This window comes from Melanerpes formicivorus, unplaced genomic scaffold (genome assembly GCF_026170545.1).
Source record: "Melanerpes formicivorus ecotype bairdi unplaced genomic scaffold, bMelFor1.0.p_v2 SCAF_1235, whole genome shotgun sequence".
Classification (NCBI taxonomy): Eukaryota; Metazoa; Chordata; class Aves; order Piciformes; family Picidae; genus Melanerpes; species Melanerpes formicivorus.
In genome coordinates this window covers 20571-41486 of record NW_027143587.1, presented here as the reverse complement: position 1 = coordinate 41486, position 20916 = coordinate 20571, and the positions used below count along the sequence as shown (strand labels likewise).

The window sequence follows — 20916 nt, the reverse complement described above, 5'->3', positions numbered from 1 at the left end:
GGCACTGGTTCCTCACTGCTGGAACGTGGCACAGCTGGCACCGCTGGCACCAGCCAGCCAAGGGCTGAGGGGGTCGTGGGGGTCGCGGGTGGGTATTGGGGCATCTGAGGGGGGTCTGTGGGGCTCTGGGGACTACCAACTCCCGGCGGGCATCGGCAGGATGGCACCACCCGAGCCTTGCCACTGCCACCCCTCCCCATGGGCATCATCCGTGGCAGGGGTTGGTGAGGGCAAAGAGGCCAAGCCGAGGGGGTCGGGCGGGGGGGCAGGAGGGTCCGCGGGGGGGGGGGGGGAGGGGGTGCCCTTGGCCCTGCTGCCCCCCACCCCCTCCCTCCCCGCAGCTGGCAGCGCCCTGGCGCCCGTGCCCGCCGGCGGCAGCCTGGCACGTGGCCGCGGTTGCCAGGACAAAGGCAGTGCCAGGACAAAAGGCTCTGACGTCCAGCAGCGGGGCTGGGGGCACCCGGGGAGCGGAGCCCGGCCCCGGCCCGCGGGGCACCCCCGGGGGTAGGGAGGCACCGGGGGGTGGGAAGGGAAGGGAGGGAGGGAGTGGGATTGGGATAATGGGGGGGGGGGGATAAAGGGATGGGATGGGATAAAGAAATGGGATAGGATAAAAGGATGGGATAGGATGGGATAAGATGGGATGGGATAAAGGGATGGGATGGGATAAAGGGATGGGATGGGATAAAGAAATGGGATAGGATAAAAGGATGGGATAGGATGGGATAGGATGGGATAAGATGGGATAGGATGGGATGGGATAAAGGGATGGGAGAGGATGGGAGAGGATGGGATAGGATGGGATAGGATGGGATAAAGGGATGGGATAGGACGGGATAAGATGGGATGGGATAAAGGGATAGGATGGAATGGGATAAAGAGATGGGATAGGATGGGATAGGTTGGGATAAAGGGATGGGAGAGGATGGGATAAGATGGGATAGGATGGGATAGGATGGGATGGGATAAAGGGATGGGATAGGATGGGATAAGATGGGATGGGATAAAGGGATAGGATGGGATGGGATGGGATAAAGAGATGGGATAGGATGGGATAGGATGGGATAAAGGGATGGGATGGGATAGGATGGGATAAAGGAATGGGATAGGATGGGATAAAGGGATGGGAGAGGATGGGATAAGATGGGATAGGATGGGATAGGATGGGATAAAGGGATGGGATAGGATGGGATAAAGGGATGGGATAAAGGGATAGGATGGGATAGGATGGGATAAAGGGATGGGATGAGGGTGGGATAGGATAGGATGGGATGGGATAGGATGGGATGGGATAAAAGGATGGGATAGGGTGGGATAAAAGCATGGGATAGGATAGGATAGGATGGGATAAGATGGGATGGGATAAAGAGATGGGATAGGATGGGATAAAGGGATAGGATGAGGGTGGGATAGGATAGGATGGGATGGGATAAAGGGATGGGAGAGGATGGGATAAAGGGATGGGAGAGGACGGGATAAGATGGGATGGATAAAGGGATAGGATAGGATGGGATAGGATGGGATAAAGGGATGAGATGAGGGTGGGATAGGATAGGATGGGATGGGATAAAGGGATGGGATAAATGGATGGGATAGGATGGGATAAAGGCATGGGATAGGATAGGATAGGATAGGATAGGATAGGATAGGATAGGATAGGATAGGATGGGATAAAGAGATGGGATAGGATGGGATAAGATGGGATGAGGGTGGGATAGGATAGGATGGGATGGGATAAAGGGATGGGATCAAGGGATGGGATGGGATAAAGGGATGGGATGGATAAAGGGATGGGGTAGGATGGGACAGGACAAAGGGATGGGATGGGGGTGGGATGGGATAGGATGGGATAAAGAGGGAATGGGATAATTGTGATGGGCCAATGGAATGGGATGGGATAAATGGGATAGGATAGGAGGATGGGAGAATGGGATAAAGGATGGGGGTGGGATGGAGATGGATAGGGATGGGATGGATAGGTTGGGAAGGAATGGGATAGGGGGATGGGATAATGGGATGGACTGGGATAACAGGAGGGAAGGGATGATGGGAAGGGATGGGATGGGATAATGGGATGGATGGGATTGGGATGGGATGGGAAGGGATGGGATGGGATTGGATGGCATAGGATTGGGATGGGATGGGGATGGATGGGATTGGGATGGGATGGGAAGGGATGGGATGGGATTGGATGGCATAGGATTGGGATGGGATGGGGATGGGATGGGAAGGGATGGGGATGGGATGGGATAGGATTGGGATGAGATGGGGATGGGATGGGGATGGGATGGGGATAGGATAGGATAGGATAGGATGGGGATGGGATAGGATTGGGATGGGATGGGATAGGATGGGGATGGGATGGGATTGGGATGGGATGGGATGGGATGGGGATGGGATGGGATGGGATGGGGATGGGATGGGATAGGATGGGGATGGGATGGGATGGGATGGGGATGGGATGGGAAGGGATGGGGATGGGAAGGGATGGGGATGGGATGGGAAAGGATGGGGATGGGATAGGATGGGGAAGGGATAGGATTGGGATGGGAAGGGAAGGGATGGGATAGGATGGGGATGGGATGGGATGGGATAGGATAGGATAGGATTGGGCTGGGATAATGGGATGGGATGGGACGAAGCCACCCTGGGGTCCCCGCCGCAGGGGGTGACACAGAGCAGCCTCCTGCAGGGCCCTGCCCTGGCACTCAGGGCGGACACCTGTGCCAGCCACGAGGCCATGCCAGGGTGCAGGGGTGGCACGCACGGGGCTGGCACCGGCCCCTGCCCGGCCCCGCGGGGGGGCACAGCCTCCCGTGCCCACCCTGTGCCCCTGCCCGTGCGGGTGGCACCGCCTCGCACGTGGCCTTGCCCACTCGTGCCCACGGCAGACCTCCACCCGTGGCTTGGCACACGTGTGCCCCCCGTGCCCACAGCTCGGCACGCTCCTGCCCCCATGCCACCCCTCAGAGACCCCTGCCCGGCTTTCTTTCCAACCCCACAGCCCCCTGCCCGCAGCTTGGCACCCTCGCGGGGTGCCCTCACCCACACCTTGGCACCCCCCGCCGCCCCCCGCGGCCCCCTGCCCGCACCTTCACCCTCCCCCCCCCAGCTCCGTGTCCCCCCCCCCCCTCCTGCCGCTGCCGGTGCCCGGTGGGTGCCACTCGGAACCTCCCGGGGCTCTCCCACCCCCTCCCCATCGCTTCCTCCCCCCCCCCCAGCCTCCTCCCCCCGCTCCGCCCCCCCCCTCCCCAGCACCGCTCTCGTTTTAGCCCTGACCCGGCAGGAGGAGGAGGAGGAGGAGGAGGGGGTGGGGGGTGTGTGTGGAGGAAGAGCCCCGCGGGCAGAGCAGGAGGAGGAGGAGGAGGAGGAGGAGGAGGAGGAGCAGCGGAGGCTCTGCCGCAGCCCGGGCCCATGGGCCCTGCCGCCCCGCTGCTGCCGGGGGGGCTGACGGCGACCCCCGCCCGGCCCCAGCGACACTGAAGCGCGGCCGGGGGGCGGGGGGCTGGGGGGCGGGGGGGGGGGGGAAAGGCAACGGCGACCACCCCCCCGCGAGCTCCCCGCCAGGGCTTTTTTTAAACCCTTTTGGATTTTTCACCGATTTGAGGATTTTTTATTCTTATTTCTTTTTATAGAGGGGGGAGAGGATTTCCCCCCCCCCCCTTCCCCCCCATCCCCTCCTCCGGTGCTCGAAGCCGCCCCCGGTAACGGCTCCCGGGAGGTGACCGGGCTCCCCCCCCCCTTTCCTTCCTCCCCATCAACCTCCGCCTCCGGTTGCTGCAGAGGGGCTCCTCGACCCCCCCCCGACCCCCTCCCCACATCAGGACCTCCCCCCCCCCCCCCCGCCGTCCCCTCCCCCACATTCCTCCCTCCTCGGTCACCGGCACCGGCGGCAGCAGCAGCGGGACCCCCCCCCCCGGCCCCGGTCTTCTTCCCCCCCCCCCCTCACCCCTTCCCCGCCGCCACCTCCAAACCTTCCTTTTTCTCTCCATCCCGGGGGTGCCGCACCGCCCCCCCCGCCGCTACCGGATCGCGGAGGGGGGGGGGGGGCCGCGGGGGGGGGGGGGGGGGGGGAAGAAGAAGCAGCGCCCGCCGGTGCCCGCCGCAGAGGAAGGATGAGGATGAGGATGCTCGGGCCGGTCCCTGCTGCTCCCGCCTGAACGATCATCCCCGGGACGGCCCCCGGTGTGTCCCCCGTTCCCCCCCACCCCCCCAAACCCCGTACCCCCCCCTCCCACCCCCCCAAATCCTCCGCCCGTCTTCTCCCCATCCCCGTTCCCGATCCCCATGGGATGCGATGAGCTCGTCGCCGGTGCCGGTCTCAGCAGCGTGAGGCGCCGGTTCTCCGCAGGATGGCTCGCTTCGGCGATGAGGCACCGGCCCGCTACGGGGCAGGCGGCGGCGGCGGCGGCGGCGGCCCCGGGGCAACGACGGCGGCGGCGGCGGTGGCGGCGACGGCGGCGGCGGCGGGGGGCCGAGGGCTGGGGGGTCCCCGGCAGGGCGGCCCCCCGGGGGCGCAGAGGATGTACAAGCAGTCGATGGCCCAGCGGGCGCGGACCATGGCCCTCTACAACCCCATCCCGGTCCGGCAGAACTGCCTCACCGTCAACCGCTCGCTCTTCCTCTTCAGCGAGGACAACGTGGTGAGGAAATACGCCAAAAAGATCACCGAATGGCCATATCCTTCCCGGGGGGGGCTCCCCGGCACCGGGCCGCCCCCGGCCCGTGCCCACCTGGCCGCCATCGGGGGTCCGTCCCTTCCCTTCCCTTCCCTTCCCTCCCCCCCTCCGCTCCCCCGCTCCGCGGTCTCCATCCGCTGCGTCCCAGCCTGCACCAAGGGTCCCTCAGCCCCTGCCCCCCCGGGCTCAGGGCTTCCCCCCTCCCCCCCTGCGGCAGCAGGGGCCTCATCCTGTGTCCTCAGCACCACCCCCCCCCCCCGTGTCCTCGGCACCCCCACCCCCATCTCATGTCCCCCATCGCCTTGCCCTCCATCAGGGGTCCCTCAGCCCTGCCCCCCCCCCCCGGCTCAGGGCTCCGGCCGCGGTGCCCTGCAGCAGGGCCTCATCCTGTGGCCCCGTTCCGTGTCCTCAGCGCCCCCCACCCTCACCTGCAGCGGGGTCCCCCAGACCTCCCTCGTGTCCTCATTCCGTGTCCTCGGCCCCCCCCACTCCCCCCCACCTGCATCAGGGTCCTCATCTCATGTCCCCATCCCGTGTCCTCAGCCCCCCCCGAGCTGTGTCCCCATCCCTCTGACCCCCAGCCCCATCCCACCGCCCCCAGCCCCTTGCCCTGCACCAGGGTCCTCCTTCTATGTCCCCATTCCCTGTCCCCAGCCCCCCCTGACCTGCAGGGGGTCCCCAGCCCTATCCTGTGTCCCCAGCCCCATCCTGTGTCCCCATTCCCTGTCCCCAGCCCCCCCCCCGACCTGCAGGGGGGTCCCCAGCCCCATCCTGTGTCCCCATTCCCTGTCCCCAGCCCCCCCTGACCTGCAGGGGTTCCCCAGCCCCATCCTGTGTCCCCATCCCACCTCCCCCAGCCCCTTGCCCTGCAGGGGGTCCCCACATCCTCCCCCTGCCCCCGGAGCTCCTCTCCCCCCCATCCCCTGCCCCCCACCGGGGTCCCCATCCCATGTCCCCATCCCCTGCTTTGCCCCAGGTCCCTGTCCCCATTCTGGGGTCCCTGCCCCCAGCCCCCGGCCCCAGCCCCCCCTGACCTACATTGGGGTCTCCATCCCCGCAGCAGCTCCCCCTGGCCTCATCCTGCACCAGGTCCCCAGCCCCACCTTGGGTTCCTCATCCCCCTGCCCGGCAGGAGGTCTCCATCCCCACGCTGGGGTCCCTGTCCCCATGCACTGCACTGGGGACACCCCTTCCCCCCCCGCCCCCTCCCCCCCCCCAAAGGCTCCCCGGCCCCTGCCCTGTGCCCTACATTGGGGTCCCTGCCCCCCACCTCCTGCCCCCAGCTCCCTGCCCCCACGCTGGGGTCCCTCTGCTGCCCCTGCCCTGCGCTGCGACCCCCAGCCCCAGCCCGGGGTCCCCAACCCCCTGCCCCATTGCCCCCTGCCCAGTGCCAGTCCCTGCCCCTGCCTGGGGGGGCAGGGAGGGTTTGGGGGGGGGTCTGGCTCCTGCTGGGGGCTGGGGTCGGGGTCTCCATTGCAGCAGTTTCTTGGTGGCCTAATTCTTTGCGGGGGGGGGGGGGAGGGGGCCCTGACCTGCCCCCCCCCCCCCCCCCCCGTACCCCCCCACCCCTTGCTGCTGGGCTTAGCGGCCCCACCCCCCCCAGTACCAGCAGGAGCCATCCCCCCCCGGGGGGGGCTGCCCCAGGCAGCTTTGCCCACTCCCCCCGGCCTGACCCACTTGGGGGGGGGAGGGGGTGCGGGGAGGCCGTTTGGGGGCAGCACCGCGGGGCCTTGGGTACCCCCTGGCATGTTCCCCCCTCCCCAAAGCAGTGGCACTGCCCCCACCGCCGAGGCCCGGGGGGGGGGGAGGGCTGGGGGGCACCGCGGGGGGGGTTGGGGAGTGTGGGGGGGGAGCAGCTATGGGCTCGGTGCCAGCCGTGGGTCACCCCTGAGCTTTTTGGGGGGTCTCCCCTCCTCAAAGCGGGGGCGCGGGGGGGGGTCGCGGAGGAGGAGGGCAGCGTTCGGGCCCCGGGCGCCGGCGGTGCCCCCAGCGGGCAGCGGTGCCGCAGCGGCGGAGCTCTGGCGCTCGGTGACGGAGCTGCGGCCCCGGTGCAGCACCGAAATGTCGGCCCCCGGGGCCGCCTCGCGGCTGCCGGTGCGGGGCCGGGGCCGGGGGAGGCGGCGGTGGTGGTGGTGGTGGTGGTGGTGCCGGTGTGGCACCGGCGCGGCGCCGGCCGGGACGGACCGGGGGAGGTGGCACCGGTGGGTGCCATGCGGATGGCGCTGGTGGGGCTGGGGTGGCGCTGGTGGGGGCTGGGGGCACAGATGTGGTGCTGGTGGCGCTGGTGTGGTCTTAATGGCACTGGTGAGGCTCTGGTGGCACTGGTGAGGCTCTGGTGGCACTGATGTGGTGCTGGTGGCACTGATGTGGCAGTGGTGGCGCTGGTGTGGCGCTGTGGGGGGCTCTGGTGGCACTGGTGGGGTCCTGGTGGCACTGATGTGGTGCTGGTGGCACTGGTGAGGACTTAATGGCACTGGTGAGGTCCTGGTGGCACTGATGTGGTGCTGGTGGCACTGGTGAGGTCTTAATGGCACTGGTGAGGTCCTGGTGGCATAGACGTGGTGCTGGTGGCATAGATGTGGTGCTGGTGGCACTGGTGAGGCCCTGGTGGCACTGGTGAGGCAGTGGTGGCACTGGTGAGGTCCTGGTGGCACTGATGTGGCAGTGGTGGCACTGGTGAGGCTCTGGTGGCACTGGTGTGGCAGTGGTGGCACTGGTGAGGCCCTGGTGGCACTGGTGAGGCAGTGGTGGCACTGATGTGGTGCTGGTGGCACTGGTGAGGTCCTGGTGGCACTGGTGAGGCAGTGGTGGCACTGGTGAGGCTCTGGTGGCACTGATGTGGTGCTGGTGGCACCGGCACGGGGAGCAGATGCCAAGGGGGAAGGGGAGGGGGGGGAAGGATTTGGCTGGGCGGAAGCAGCTCCGGCGGTGGCAGCCGCGGCTGTGCCGCAGCAGGATGGGCACCGGGGGCACCCCTGGCACCTTCCCCCCCAGCACCTAACCCCCCCCCCCCCCCCCCGCCCCGGCCGCGGCAGCCCAGGGGCAGGGCCGGGCGCTGGCACCGGCCCCCGCGGAGCAGGGGGTGCTGGGGGGGGCGCTGGTGGTGCCACCCACCCCCCGGCGAGCCCAGGTGGGCACCGTCCTGCCGCGGTGCCACCCCCGGCGTCACGCTGGGCACGGGGGGGGTGTGGGGGGACAGGTGGGCACTGCCCCGACCCCAGCCCTGCTTTTGGGGCAGAGATGGCCTCGGGCTCTCGGTGCCCACAGCTGGAGAGCTGTGCGGTGCCAGGGAGCTGCGCGGTGCCAGGGAGCTGCGCGGTGCCAGGGAGCTGTGCCCCGTGGCAGGGGCCGTGCCACGGCAGCTGAGCTGTGCCACGCTGGGAGCCCTGCTGGCCCGGGTGTCTGTGCCATGCCGGGGGTGGTGCCAGGCCAGAGAGGTGCCCCGGAGAGCTTGTGCCACGCCAGCGAGCTGTGCCACAGCGGGCAGCTGCGTGCCAGGCGGCCGTGCGGTGCCAGGCGGCCGTGCCACAGGGCACCCCGGTGCCAATTCGGCGCCCCTGGCACAAACCAGTTGCAAACTGGCAGGGTGAGGGGGTGGGGGGTGGGGGGCGATGCCACTCTGCCCACCCAGCATGGCACAGAACTCCCCCCCGAGCCTACAGCACTGGGGAGGGTCCTGACCCACCCCCCCCACACCCCCCCTCCCCAGCCCTCCCTTGGCATTCCCCAGCCCCGGGAACCCTCCTGCCCCCCCCTTGGCCTCCCCCCAAACCCACGCGGGGGGGGGAGGTTCCCACGGGGGGGGCAGCGCAGGGGGTTGGCAGGCGGCGGTGCCCCCGCGGGGGTCGTTGTAGGTCTCGGCGGGGTCCCGGTTGGCACCGAGCGGCTTTGATCGGCGGCGCCGGGCGGCAGGAGGCTGCCGCGGCGCGGAGCGGGAGGCCGCCGGGGGTCGAGGCTTTGATGGAGCAATTAATGAGCCGCGAGGCTGGCACCGCCGCTGCCAACCGCCCGGGGCACAGGCAGGGCGATGGGCACGGAGCAGGGCACGGCGCGGGGGGGAGGAGAGGAGAAGGTGCGGGGGGAAGGGGGGGAAGGATTCCGAAGGGATTTGGGCGCCGAGCAGCGCAGCTTGGGGGTCCCCTCCCCTCCCCTCCCCCCACCTCCCCGCACCCCCCCTCGGAGGGGGTTGGCAGAGCCGAGTTGGCCCTTGACTGGCACCACTCCTTTCGAATACATGATCCTTGCCACCATCATCGCCAACTGCATCGTCCTGGCACTGGAGCAGCACCTGCCCGACGAGGACAAGACCCCCATGTCCGAGAGGCTGGTGAGTGGGGGGCCAGGGGGCAGCCCCCGGCCCCCAGCGCTGCAGCCAGGGGCTGTGGGCACTGCCCGGGGCAGCGGTGAGGGTCCCCAGTCGTGCCAGGGCACCAGTGAGGGGCCATGGGCACCCCCCGGGGGTACAGTGAGGGTCCCCAGTCGTGCCAGGGCACCAATGAGGGTCCCCAGTAGTGCCAGGGCACCAGTGAGGGGCCATGGGCACCCCCCAGGGCACCAGTGAGGGTCCCCAGTCGTGCCAGGGCACCAATGAGGGGCCATGGGCACCCCCCAGGGCACCAGTGAGGGGCCATGGGCACCCCCCCGGGGTACAGTGAGGGTCCCCAGTCGTGCCAGGGCACCAGTGAGGGGTCATGGGCACCCCCCGGGGGTAGAGTGAGGGTCCCCAGTCCTGCCAGGGCACCAGTGAGGGGTCATGGGCACCCCCCGGGGGTAGAGTGAGGGTCCCCAGTCGTGCCAGGGCACCAATGAGGGTCCCCAGTCGTGCCAGGGCACCAGTGAGGGGCCATGGGCACCCCCCAGGGCACCAGTGAGGGTCCCCAGTCGTGCCAGGGCACCAATGAGGGGCCATGGGCACCCCCCAGGGCACCAGTGAGGGGCCATGGGCACCCCCCCGGGGTACAGTGAGGGTCCCCAGTCGTGCCAGGGCACCAGTGAGGGGTCATGGGCACCCCCCGGGGGTAGAGTGAGGGTCCCCAGTCCTGCCAGGGCACCAGTGAGGGGTCATGGGCACCCCCCAGGGGTAGAGTGAGGGTCCCCAGTCGTGCCAGGGCACCAGTGAGGGGCCATGGGCACCCCCCAGGGCACCAGTGAGGGGTCATGGGCACCCCCGAGGGCACCAGTGAGGGTCCCCAGTCGTGCCAGGGCACCAGTGAGGGGTCATGGGCACCCCCCGGGGGTACAGTGAGGGTCCCCAGCCCCCTCCCCGTGCCACTTTCGGGGTGCCCGGCGCAGGTCCCCAGCCCGGCCGGGAGCGGGGGGCAGCGCAGGGCAGCGCAGGGCAGCGCAGGGCTGGCTGCCAGCCCCTGGCACGGGGTGGGCACCGCTCCCGGGCCCCGCGGAGCCGCTGCGGCCGTCCCAGTTTCCTCCTTGCCGGGAATCTGGGACGCGCCGGCAGGCAGCGGCCACCTCCCACCCCCACGGCGGCCGGGGAGGGGGGCGGGAGCGGGGGGAAGGGGCCGGCGATGCCCCCCAAAATGCCCTCCCCCCCCCAAGGGTGAGGCGGTGCCAAGGGGTGTCCCTGGGTCCCCTGTCGGTGGCTTCAGGCTGGGCATAGAATCCTCCCCTCCCCCTCCACCCCCTCCCCGAATCCCAGCGTGGGAAGGGACCTCTGGAGCCCCCTCCCCAGCAGCTGCCCACAGCAGGAGGTGCCCGCAGGAGGGTGCTGCCCCCCCAGGAGGGGCACCCAGGGGGCAGCTGGGGTCGGGAGCTCTGCAGGGAGGACTCCACCAAACCTCTCCCAGGCCTCTGAAGCCTCCAAGCCAAGAGGTTGCTGCTGCTGCTGGCACCTCCTGGGCACAGCCCTGGGCACCCCTCAGCTGCTGCCAGCCCCAGCCCCATGCCCCCCAGCACGCAGCAGATGCCCTCTGGGGGCTGCCCCCCAGCAGCAGCAGCACCCAGGGAGGTGCCCTCAGCCTCTCCTCAAGCCCTGCTGGGCTCTGCCCTGGGCACTGCCAGCTGGGGGGGTGCCCAGCCCTGGCTGGGGCAGGAGCAGCTCCCTCTGTGCCCTGCTGCCCACACTCTGCCCCCTGCCCACCCCCAGCACAGCCCCTTGGGGATCTCCTTGCTGCCCCCTGCCCCCCTTGGTGCCCCCTGCAGCACTGCCAGTCCCTGCCCAGCAGCTCTCCTGGCCTGGGGCAGGAGCTTGATCCTCGACCCTGCCCTTGCCCTGGGTGCCCCTCGGGGGCTTCTTCGCCCCCAGCTCTCCAGCCTGGCACCTCCTGGGTGCCCCCTAGGAGCTTCCTCTCCAGCCTGGCACCTCCTGGGTGCCCCTCGGGAGCTTCCTCTCCAGCCTGGCACCACCTCGTTGCCTCCTGGGCACTTCGGTGCCCTCCAGCAGCTCCGGATCGGGAGGGGGGGGGGTTGGGGGTGGTGCCCCCCATGGCTCCCAGTCCCTTCCCGGGGTGGGGGTGGGGGGCTGCGGGTGGGTGGGGGTGGGGCTGGCTCCTCAGGGTGCCCTCTGCCTGTGCCCACCCCAGGACGACACCGAGCCCTACTTCATTGGCATCTTCTGCTTCGAGGCCGGGATCAAGATCATCGCCCTGGGCTTCGCCTTCCACAAGGGCTCCTACCTGCGGAACGGCTGGAACGTGATGGACTTCGTGGTGGTCCTCACCGGGTGGGCACCAGGGGGCACCGGAGGGGCACCGGAGGGGAGCCAGAGGGGCACCGGAGGGCACCAGAGGGGCAGCCTGCCAGCCAAGCGCTACCGACCCCTGCCCTGCAGGCGTGAGGGGAGGCAGCCAGGCAGGGCAGCAGGGAGGAAGGGGTGGGGGGCACAGGGGGATGGGGAGGGGGTGCCAGCCTGTGTGCCCAGGTGTGTGCCCATGTATGTGCCCCTTTGTGTGCCCCTGTGCCCATATGTGTGCCCATGTGCCCATGTGTGTGCCCCTGTGCCCCTGTATGTGCCCGTGTGTGTGCCCCTGTATATGCCCATGTGTGTGCCCATGTATGTGCCCATATGTATGCCCCTGTATGTGCCCATGTGCCCATGTGTGTGCCCATGTATATGCCCATGTGTGTGCCCGTGTATGTGCCCATGTGCCCATGTGTGTGCCCATGTATATGCCCATGTGTGTGCCCGTGTATGTGCCCATGTGCCCATGTGTGTGCCCATGTATATGCCCATGTGTGTGCCCCTGTATGTGCCCATGTGTGTGCCCCTGTGCCCATGTGTGTGCCCCTGTATGTGCCCCTGTATGTGCCCATATGTGTGCCCCTGTGCCCCTGTATGTGCCCCTGTATGTGCCCATGTATGTGCCCATGTGTGTGCCCCTGTATGTGCCCATGTATGTGCCCATGTGTGTGCCCCTGTGCCCATGTGTGTGCCCATGTATGTGCCCATGTATGTGCCCATGTGTGTGCCCCTGTGCCCCTGTATGTGCCCATGTATGTGCCCATGTATGTGCCCATGTGTGTGCCCATGTGTGTGCCCCTGTGCCCCTGTATGTGCCCATGTATGTGCCCATGTGTGTGCCCCTGTATGTGCCCATGTATGTGCCCATGTGTGTGCCCCTGTGCCCATGTGTGTGCCCCTGTATGTGCCCATGTATATGCTCATATGTGTGCCCATGTGTGTGCCCATGTGCCCCAGTATGTGCCCATGTATGTGCCCATGTGTGTGCCCATGTGCCCCTGTATGTGCCCATGTGTGTGCCCATGTGTGTGCCCATATGTGTGCCCATGTGCCCATATGTGTGCCCATGTGCCCATGTATGTGCCCATGTGTGTGCCCCTGTATGTGCCCATGTATATGCTCATATGTGTGCCCATGTGTGTGCCCATGTGCCCATGTGTGTGCCCATGTGTGTGCCCACGTGTGTGCCCCTGTATGTGCCCATGTATATGCTCATATGTGTGCCCATGTGTGTGCCCATGTGCCCATGTGTGTGCCCATGTGTGTGCCCACGCGTGTGCCCGGGTCTGTGCCCATCTGCGTGCCCCTGCCTGTGCCCACCGCGCCTGTGCCCGCCCGTGTGCAGGGCTGGGCAGTCAGCGGTGCCAGCCGCCGGTGCCAGCCGCCGGTGCCAGGCGCCCGCGGCGCTCGCTGCCTCTCGGGGCTGTCACAACATTTCCCTGCGGTGCCACTCACCAGCCTGGCACCAGCCTGGCACCCGCCGCTCGTGGCAACCCCGCAGCTGGCACCCGGCCCCCGGCCCCAACCCCAACCCCCCCCCCCCCCCGTGGGCACCGCCGCCTGGGGAGCAGCTGGGGGTCCCCTGGGTGCCCTCCTCATGCCTGACCTGCACCCTCTGAACCCCTCCTTGATGCCACCCTGTGCCCCCCCCCGGGCAGTGCCATGCCAGGGGGCGCCTGGGGGCTGCGGCGGCTGCAGGAGGAGACCCTCGGCGGGGGGGGGGGGGGGGAGGGGGAGGGACCCTGGGGGTCCATCCGAGGGCTCCTGGGACCCTCCCCCCCCCCCCCGTGCTGTGCCAGCTGGGTCCCCGGGCACCCTGTGCCAGGCTCTGGGCCCGGAAAGGCTAAAAATAGCTCAGGAGCTGCCGCCCGCGCTGCCGGCACCGGCTGCTGGCACCGCCGCGGGCACGTGGGCATCAGCCTGGCACGGGGCTGGCCGGGGGGGGGGGGGGGAAGGGCACCCGAGAGGGGTTGGCACAGCCCCGGGGGGGGAGGGAGGGTCGTGGCAGCCTGGAGGGGCGGTGTGGGGGTGCGGGGCACACGCTGGGGGGCATGGCACAGCCGCGGGCATCTGGGAGTGTGGCAGGGAGGTGGTGGCACAGCTGTGGGCATGTGGGGGGCACAGAGGGCTCATGGTGGCAGCGAGGGCACAGCCGTGGGCACGAGGTGGGCACAGAGGGCTCATGGTGGCAGCGAGGGCACAGCCGTGGGCGTTAGGTGGGCACAGAGGGCTCATGGTGGCAGCGAGGGCACAGCCGTGGGCATGAGGTGGGCACAGAGGGCTCATGGTGGCAGCGAGGGCACAGCTATGGGCACGAGGTGGGCACAGAGGGCTCATGGTGGCAGCGAGGGCACAGCTATGGGCACGAGGTGGGCACAGAGGGCTCATGGTGGCAGCGAGGGCACAGCCATGGGCGTGAGGTGGGCACAGAGGGCTCATGGTAGCCGTGAGGGCACAGCCATGGGTGTGAGATGGGCACAGAGGGCTCATGGTGGCAGCGAGGGCACAGCTATGGGCACGAGGTGGGCACAGAGGGCTCATGGTGGCAGCGAGGGCACAGCTATGGGCACGAGGTGGGCAGAGTGGGCTCATGGTGGCAGCGAGGGCACAGCTATGGGCACGAGGTGGGCAGAGTGGGCTCATGGTGGCAGCGAGGGCACAGCCATGGGCGTGAGGTGGGCACAGAGGGCTCATGGTGGCAGCGAGGGCACAGCCATGGGCACGAGGTGGGCAGTGAGGGCTCATGGTGGCAGTGAGGGCACAGCTGTGGGCACGAGGTGGGCACACAGCCCGGGGTGGGCACATAGCACCAAGGTGGGCACACAGCCCCTGGGGGGGGCACCGGGACACCTCTCCGGAGCAGCCCACGGGGGCCCCGCGGCCACCCCGGGGGCATCGCCCGGCGCTCAGCGCCCCCCAGCGGCGCAGCCCGGCGGCAGGAGGTGCCCTTCGCCGTGCCAGCCGGGGGTGGTGGGCAGGGGGTCCCTTACCCGCTGGTGCCCCCTCCTCGCCCGCAGCATCCTGGCCACCGTGGGCTCCCAGTTCGACCTGCGGACCCTGCGCGCCGTCCGCGTCCTGCGGCCGCTCAAGCTGGTCTCGGGGATCCCAAGTGAGTGCTGGGGGGGCGGGGAGGGGCTTAGGGGGGCGGTGGGGAGGGGGCTGAGGCTGAGCCCCCTCCCCGTATGTGCCCCAGGTCTGCAGGTGGTCCTCAAGTCCATCATGAAGGCGATGATCCCCCTGCTGCAGATCGGCCTCCTGCTCTTCTTCGCCATCCTCATCTTCGCCATCATCGGCCTGGAGTTCTACATGGGCAAGTTCCACACCACCTGCTTCGACCTGGTCACCGGTAGGTGCAGGCTCCGCCCCCCCCGGGCCCCCCCAAAATTCCCCCCCAAACCCCTCCCCAGAATGCACCCAAAATCCCCCCTCAAAATCCACCCCAGATCCCCCCCCAAGCCTGACCTCAGATCCCCCCCAACCTGACCCCAGATCCCCCCCAACCTGACCCCAGATCCCCCCCAACCCTGACGCCAGATCCCCCCCAACCTGACCCCTAGATCCCCCCCAACCTGACCCCAGATCCCCCCCAACCCTGACCCCAGATCCCCCACAACCTGACCCCTAGATCCCCCCCAACCCTGACCCCAGATCCCCCCCAACCTGACCCCTAGATCCCCCCCAACCCTGACCCCAGATCCCCCCCAACCTGACCCCTAGATCCCCCCCAACCCTGACCCCAGATCCCCCCCAACCTGACCCCTAGATCCCCCCAATCCTGACCCTAGATCCCCCCAATCCTGACCCCAGATCCCCACCAATCCTGACCCCTAGATCCCCCCCAACCTGACCCCTAGATCCCCCCCAACCCTGACCTCAGATCCCCCCAATCCTGACCCCTAGATCCCCCCCAACCCTGACCTCAGATCCCCCCCAACCTGACCCCTAGATCCCCCCCAACCCTGACCCCAGATCCCCCCAACCTGACCCTAGATCCCCCCCAAGCCTGACCTCAGATCCCCCCAAACCTGACCCCTAGATCCCCCCAAAACCTGACCTCATATCCCCCCCAACCCTGACCCCAGATCCCCCCCAAACCTGACCTCATATCCCCCCCAAACCTGACCCCAGATCCCCCCCAACCTGACCCCCAGATCCCCCCAATACCTGACCTCATATCCCCCCCAACCCTGACCCCAGATCCCCCCCAAACCTGACCTCATATCCTCCCCAAACCTGACCCCAGATCCCCCCCAGTCCTGACCCCAAATCCTCCCAACCCCCTCCCAAACCTCCAAGCCCCCCCCGGCCCCCCACAGCCCCCCTGACCTGCCCCCCAACCCCCCCCCCCCCGAGACCTCTCCCCCTGCCTCCCTTCGGGGAGGGCTCAGTTCCCACCCCGGGGCTGGAATTGGGGCTGGGGGTTGGTTCCTTTCGCCCCTGCCCCCCGCCCCCACCGTCGGCCCCCCAACATCTCCCTGGGTCCCTGCCCCGCACCCGATATGGAACGGCCTAATTACTGCTCTCCCTTGATGAAGCTGCCGTTAATTGGCCTCTAATTGGCCGCTAATTGGCCGCAGCTATTTCTGCACGAGGGCCTCGTCAGCACCAAGGGAGGGGGCGGAAAGGGGCGGGGGGGAAAAGAGGGAGAAGCTGGGGGAAGGGGGTCCAGGAGTCCCGTGGGGGTCACCCAGGTGAACACAGCCTTGGTAGGTTTGGGGGGCTCGGGGAAGGGTCCAAGTCTCCCATGGGGGCTACCCCCAGACCCCAAACCCTCCCCAGGTGAAGAAGCAGGGAGGAGGATCCCTAGGGGCGCTCCGGGGAGGGGTTTAGGGGTGCAGAAGGGAGGAGGATCCCCAGGGGGGGCTCCGGGGAGGGGTTTAGGGGTGAGGAAGGGAGGAGGAACCCCAGAGGCGGCTCTGGGGAGGGGTTTAGGGGTGCAGAAGAGATGAGGATCCCCAGGGGGGCCCCGGGGAGGGGTTTAGGGGTGCAGAAGGGAGGAGGATCCCCAGAGGGGGCTCTGGGGAGGAGTTTAGGGGTGAGGAAGGGAGGAGGATCCCCAGAGGGGGCTCAGGGGAGGGATTTAGAGGTGAAGCAGGGAGGAGGATCTCCAGGGAGGGGTTTAGGGGTGCAGAAGGGAGGAGGATCCCCAGGGGGGGCTCTGGGGAGGGGTTTAGAGGTGAAGCAGGGAGGAGGATCCCCAGGGGGGCTCCAGGGAGGGGTTTAGGGATGAGGAAGGGAGGAGGATCCCCAGGGGGGCTCCGGGGAGGGGTTTAGAGGTGAAGCAGGGAGGAGGATTCCCAGGGGGGCTCCGGGAAGGGGTTTAGAGGTGAAGCAGGGAGGAGGATCCCCAGGGGGGCTCCGGGAAGGGGTTTAGAGGTGAAGCAGGGAGGAGGATTCCCAGGGGGGCTCTGGGGAGGGGTTTAGGGGTGAAGCAGGGAGGAGGATCCCTGGGGGGGCTCTAGGGAGGGGTTTAGGGGTGCAGAAGGGAGGAGGATCCCCAGGGGGGCTCCGGGGAGGGGTTTAGGGGTGAGGAAGGGAGGAGGATCCCCAGGGGGCGCTCCGGGGAGGGCTTTAGAGGTGAAGCTGGGAGGAGGATCCCCAGGGGGGGCTCCGGGGAGGGGTTTAGAGGTGCAGAAGGGAGGAGGATCCCCAGAGGGGCTCCGGGAAGGGGTTTAGGGGTGCAGAAGGGAGGAGGATCTCCAAGGAGGGGTTTAGGGGTGCAGAAGAGAGGAGGATCCCCAGGAGGGCTCCGGGGAGGGGTTTAGGGGTGAGGAAGGGAGGAGGATCCCCAGAGGGGGCTCCAGGGAGGGGTTTAGGGGTGAAGCAGGGAAGAGGATCCCCAGAGGGGGCTCTGGGGAGGAGTTTAGAGGTGAAGCAGGGATCAGGATCCCCAGGGGGGCTCCGGGGAGGGCTTTAGAGATGAAACAGGGAGGAGGATCCCCGGGGGGGGTTCGGGGAGGGGTTTAGAGGTGAAGCAGGGAGGAGGATCCCCAGGAGGGGTTTAGGGGTGCAGAAGGGAGGAGGATCCCCGGGGGGGGGCTCCAGGGAGGGGTTTAGAGGTGAAGCAGGGAGGAAGATGCCCAGGGATGGCTCCGGGGAGGGGTTTAGAGGCGTTCTGTGCTCCGGGTCTTTTCTGAGGGGGTCCGGGGGGGTCCGGGGGTGTTGAGCTGTGCCTCCCCCTGCCCTCCCCAGACGAGATCAAGGTGGAGGTCCCCTGCGGGACGGATGAGCCGGCTCGGATCTGCCCCAACGGCACCAAGTGCAAGAAGTACTGGGAGGGACCCAACTACGGCATCACGCAGTTCGACAACATCCTCTTCGCCGTCCTCACTGTCTTCCAGTGCATCACCATGGAAGGGTGGACAGACCTCCTCTACTATGTGAGCCCCCCTGCAGACCCCTCCCCACGGAGACCACCCCCCCCCAGAGATCGCCCCTGCAGAGTCCAACCCCGGAGACCACACACACCCCCCCTTCCCCCGGAGACCACCTCCCCGAGACAGTACCCCCCAGAGATCATCCCCCCCAGAGACCACCACCCCACTGGAGACCACCCCCCTGGAGACCACTCCCCCAGAGACAACCCCCTGGAGACCACCCACAGACACACACCCCCCCCAGAGATACCATCCCCCAGAGACCACCTCCCCGAGACAGCCCCCCAGAGATCACACACCGCAGAGACCACCACCCCCAGAGACCACCCCTGGAGACCACCCCCACCAACCACCCCCAGCCCACCCCCTACCTGCCCCAGCCCCACCAGAGGTGCTTCTCATGTAGGCTTCAGGGTGGTCCCCTAGGTAGACCTCAAGTTGGCTTCAAGGTGGACCTCCAGGTGGTCCTCGAGGGGGACCTCCAGGTGGTCCCCAAGGTGGTCCTTCAGGTGGTCCTCAAGTTGGCTTCAAGGTGGACCCCAAAGTGGTCTTGAGGGGGACCTCGAGTTGGCTCCAAGGTGGTCCCCAAGGTGGTCCTCCAGGTGGTCCTCAAGGGGGTCCTCAAGTTGGCTTCAAGGTGGTCCCCAAGGTGGTCCTCGAGGGGGACCTCAAGTTGGCTTCAAGATAGTCCCCAAGGTGGTCCTCGAGGGGGACCCCAAGGTGGTCCTCGAGGGGGACCTCAAGGTGGTCCTCCAGGTGGTCCTCTAGTTGGCTTCAAGATGGACCCCAAAGTGGTCTCAAGGGGGACCCCAAGGTGGTCCCCAAGGGGGACCTCAAGTTGGCTTCAAGGTGGTCCCCAAGGTGGTCCTCAAGGGCGACCCCAAGGTGGTCCTCAAAGTGCTCCCCAAGATGCTTCCCAAAGGCCAGGAGTGGTCCAAGGCCTCCTGCAGCCCCTCCCTGCCCCCTTTGGCCTCTCCTCAGCCCCTGGGGGGTGCTGGGGGGGGGCACAGCCTTTGAGATGCTTCCAGCCCCCTGGGGGGGAGAACCTTGGAGCCTGCACCCCTTGGCCAACATCCAAGCAGGCAAAGGAAGCTCTGTGTGTCCTGTCCCCCCCCAAGCCCCATCTCAGGAGACCCCCACCCCATCCCCTCTCCCCCCCCCCCCCCCACTCTAACCCTCCCTTTGCCCCCCCTCCCCCCCAGAGCAACGACGCCTCAGGGAACACTTGGAACTGGCTGTACTTCATCCCCCTCATCATCATCGGCTCCTTTTTTATGCTGAACTTAGTGCTGGGGGTGCTGTCCGGGTAAGTAGGGTGGGCTGGGGGGGGTTCTTCTGGAAGAAATTAGGGGTACCCACCCCCCTCTCCCCCCCCCCCCCCAAAAAAAAACCTGACCCCCCCAGCCCCGCAGGGAGTTTGCCAAAGAGAGGGAGAGGGTGGAGAACCGCAGAGCGTTCCTGAAGCTGCGGCGCCAGCAGCAGATCGAGAGGGAGCTCAATGGCTACATGGAGTGGATCTCCAAGGCAGGTGAGCGGCAGGACCACCCCCCCCGGGACCCCCTCCCCCACCCTCAGCACGCCCCCCACCCCCCCGCTGACCCCCCGGCTTTGCTCTCAGAAGAAGTGATCCTGGCGGAGGATGAGACGGAGGGAGAGCCGCGGCACCCGTTCGATGGTAAGGATGGGGAGGGGGGGCGGGGGAAGGGGGCGTGGGGGGGGGCTGGGGGAGGGTGGGGAGGTGTGGGGGAGGGTCCAGGGGAGGACCCCTGGCTGATGCCCAACCTCCCTGTGCCCGTTGGCCCTGCGGGAGCCCTCCGGAGGGCGACCATCAAGAAGAGCAAGACTGACCTGCTGAGCCCGGAGGACGCCGAGGAGCAGCTGGCAGACATCGCCTCCGTGGGTGCGTGCCCGGCACAGCGGGGGCTGGGGGGCTGGGGGGCTAGGGGGGGTAGGGTGAGGTGCTGGATCGACCTGCTGGGTGCTGGGTTGGGCCGCTGGGTGCTGGATGGGTGCTGGGTTGGGCTGTTGGGTGCTGGATGGACCTGCTGGGTGCAGAGTTGGGCTACTGGGTGCTGGATGGACCTGGTGGGTGCTGGATGGGCTGCTGGGGTCTAGGTTGGGCTGCTGGGTGCTGGGTTGGGCTGCTGGGTGCTGGATGGACCTGGTGGGTGCTGGGCTGAGGTGCTGGGTGCTGGATGGACCTGAAGAGTGCAGGGTTGGGCTGCTGGGTGGGGCTGTTGGGGTCTAGGTTGGGCTGCTGGGTGCCGGGTGGGGCTGCTGGGTGCCGGGTGGGGCTGCTGGGTGCTGGGTTGAGCTGCTGGGTGCTGGATGGACCTGGTGGGTGCTGGATGGGCTGCTGGGGTCTAGGTTGGGCTGCTGGGTGCTGGATGGGTGCTGGGTTGGGCTGCTGGGTGCTGGATGGACCTGGTGGGTGCTGGGCTGAGGTGCTGGGTGCTGGATGGACCTGAAGGGCGCAGGGTTGGGCTGCTGGGTGGGGCTGCTGGGTGCGAGGTTGGGCTGCTGGGTGCTGGGTGGGGCTGCTGGGTGCTGGATGGACCTGGTGGGTGCTGGATGGGCTGCTGGGGTCTAGGTTGGGCTGCTGGGTGCTGGATGGGTGCTGGGTTGGGCTGCTGGGTGCTGGATGGACCTGGTGGGTGCTGGGCTGAGGTGCTGGGTGCTGGATGGACCTGCTGGGTTGGGCTGCTGGATGCTGGATGGAGCTGCTGGGTGGAGCTGCTGGGTGGAGCTGCTGGGTGGAGCTGCTGGGTGCTGAATGGACCTTCTGGGTGCTGGGTGGGGCTGCTGGGTGCTGGGTGGGGCTGCTGGGTTGGGCTGAGGTGCTGGGTGCTGGATGGGTGCTGGGTTGGGATGCTGGGTGGAGCTGCTGGGTGTTGGATGGACCTGCTGGGTGCTGGGCTGAGGTGCTGGGCACTGGATGGGTGCTGGGTTGGGCTGCTGGGTGGGGCTGTTGGGGTCTAGGTTGGGCTGCTTGGTTGGGCTGTTGGGTGCTGGATGGAACTGCCGGGTTGGGCTGCTGGGTGCTGGGCTGAGGTTCTGGGTGGGGCTGCTGGGTGCTGGGTTGGGCCTCTGGGTGCTAGATGGGTGCTGGGTTGGGCTGCTGGGTGCTGGATGGACCTGCTGGGTGCTGGATGGACCTGAGGGGTGC

General features: G+C 67.8%; 1 protein-coding gene across 1 annotated transcript in view; it reads left to right on the top strand.

Annotated features, from left to right (window-relative positions):
• Positions 1-4082: 4082 nt before the first annotated feature.
• CACNA1A (calcium voltage-gated channel subunit alpha1 A) overlaps positions 4083-20916 on the top strand; it is a gene marked incomplete at its 3' end in the record, with an annotated part of 37401 nt that continues 20567 nt past the window's right edge. The window contains 11 exon segments of the mRNA XM_068171020.1: positions 4083-4185; positions 4352-4678; positions 8901-9006; positions 11216-11355; positions 14391-14482; positions 14567-14719; positions 17566-17753; positions 18953-19056; positions 19163-19278; positions 19369-19426; positions 19559-19650. Coding sequence (XP_068027121.1) covers positions 4353-4678; positions 8901-9006; positions 11216-11355; positions 14391-14482; positions 14567-14719; positions 17566-17753; positions 18953-19056; positions 19163-19278; positions 19369-19426; positions 19559-19650 — 1375 coding nt within the window.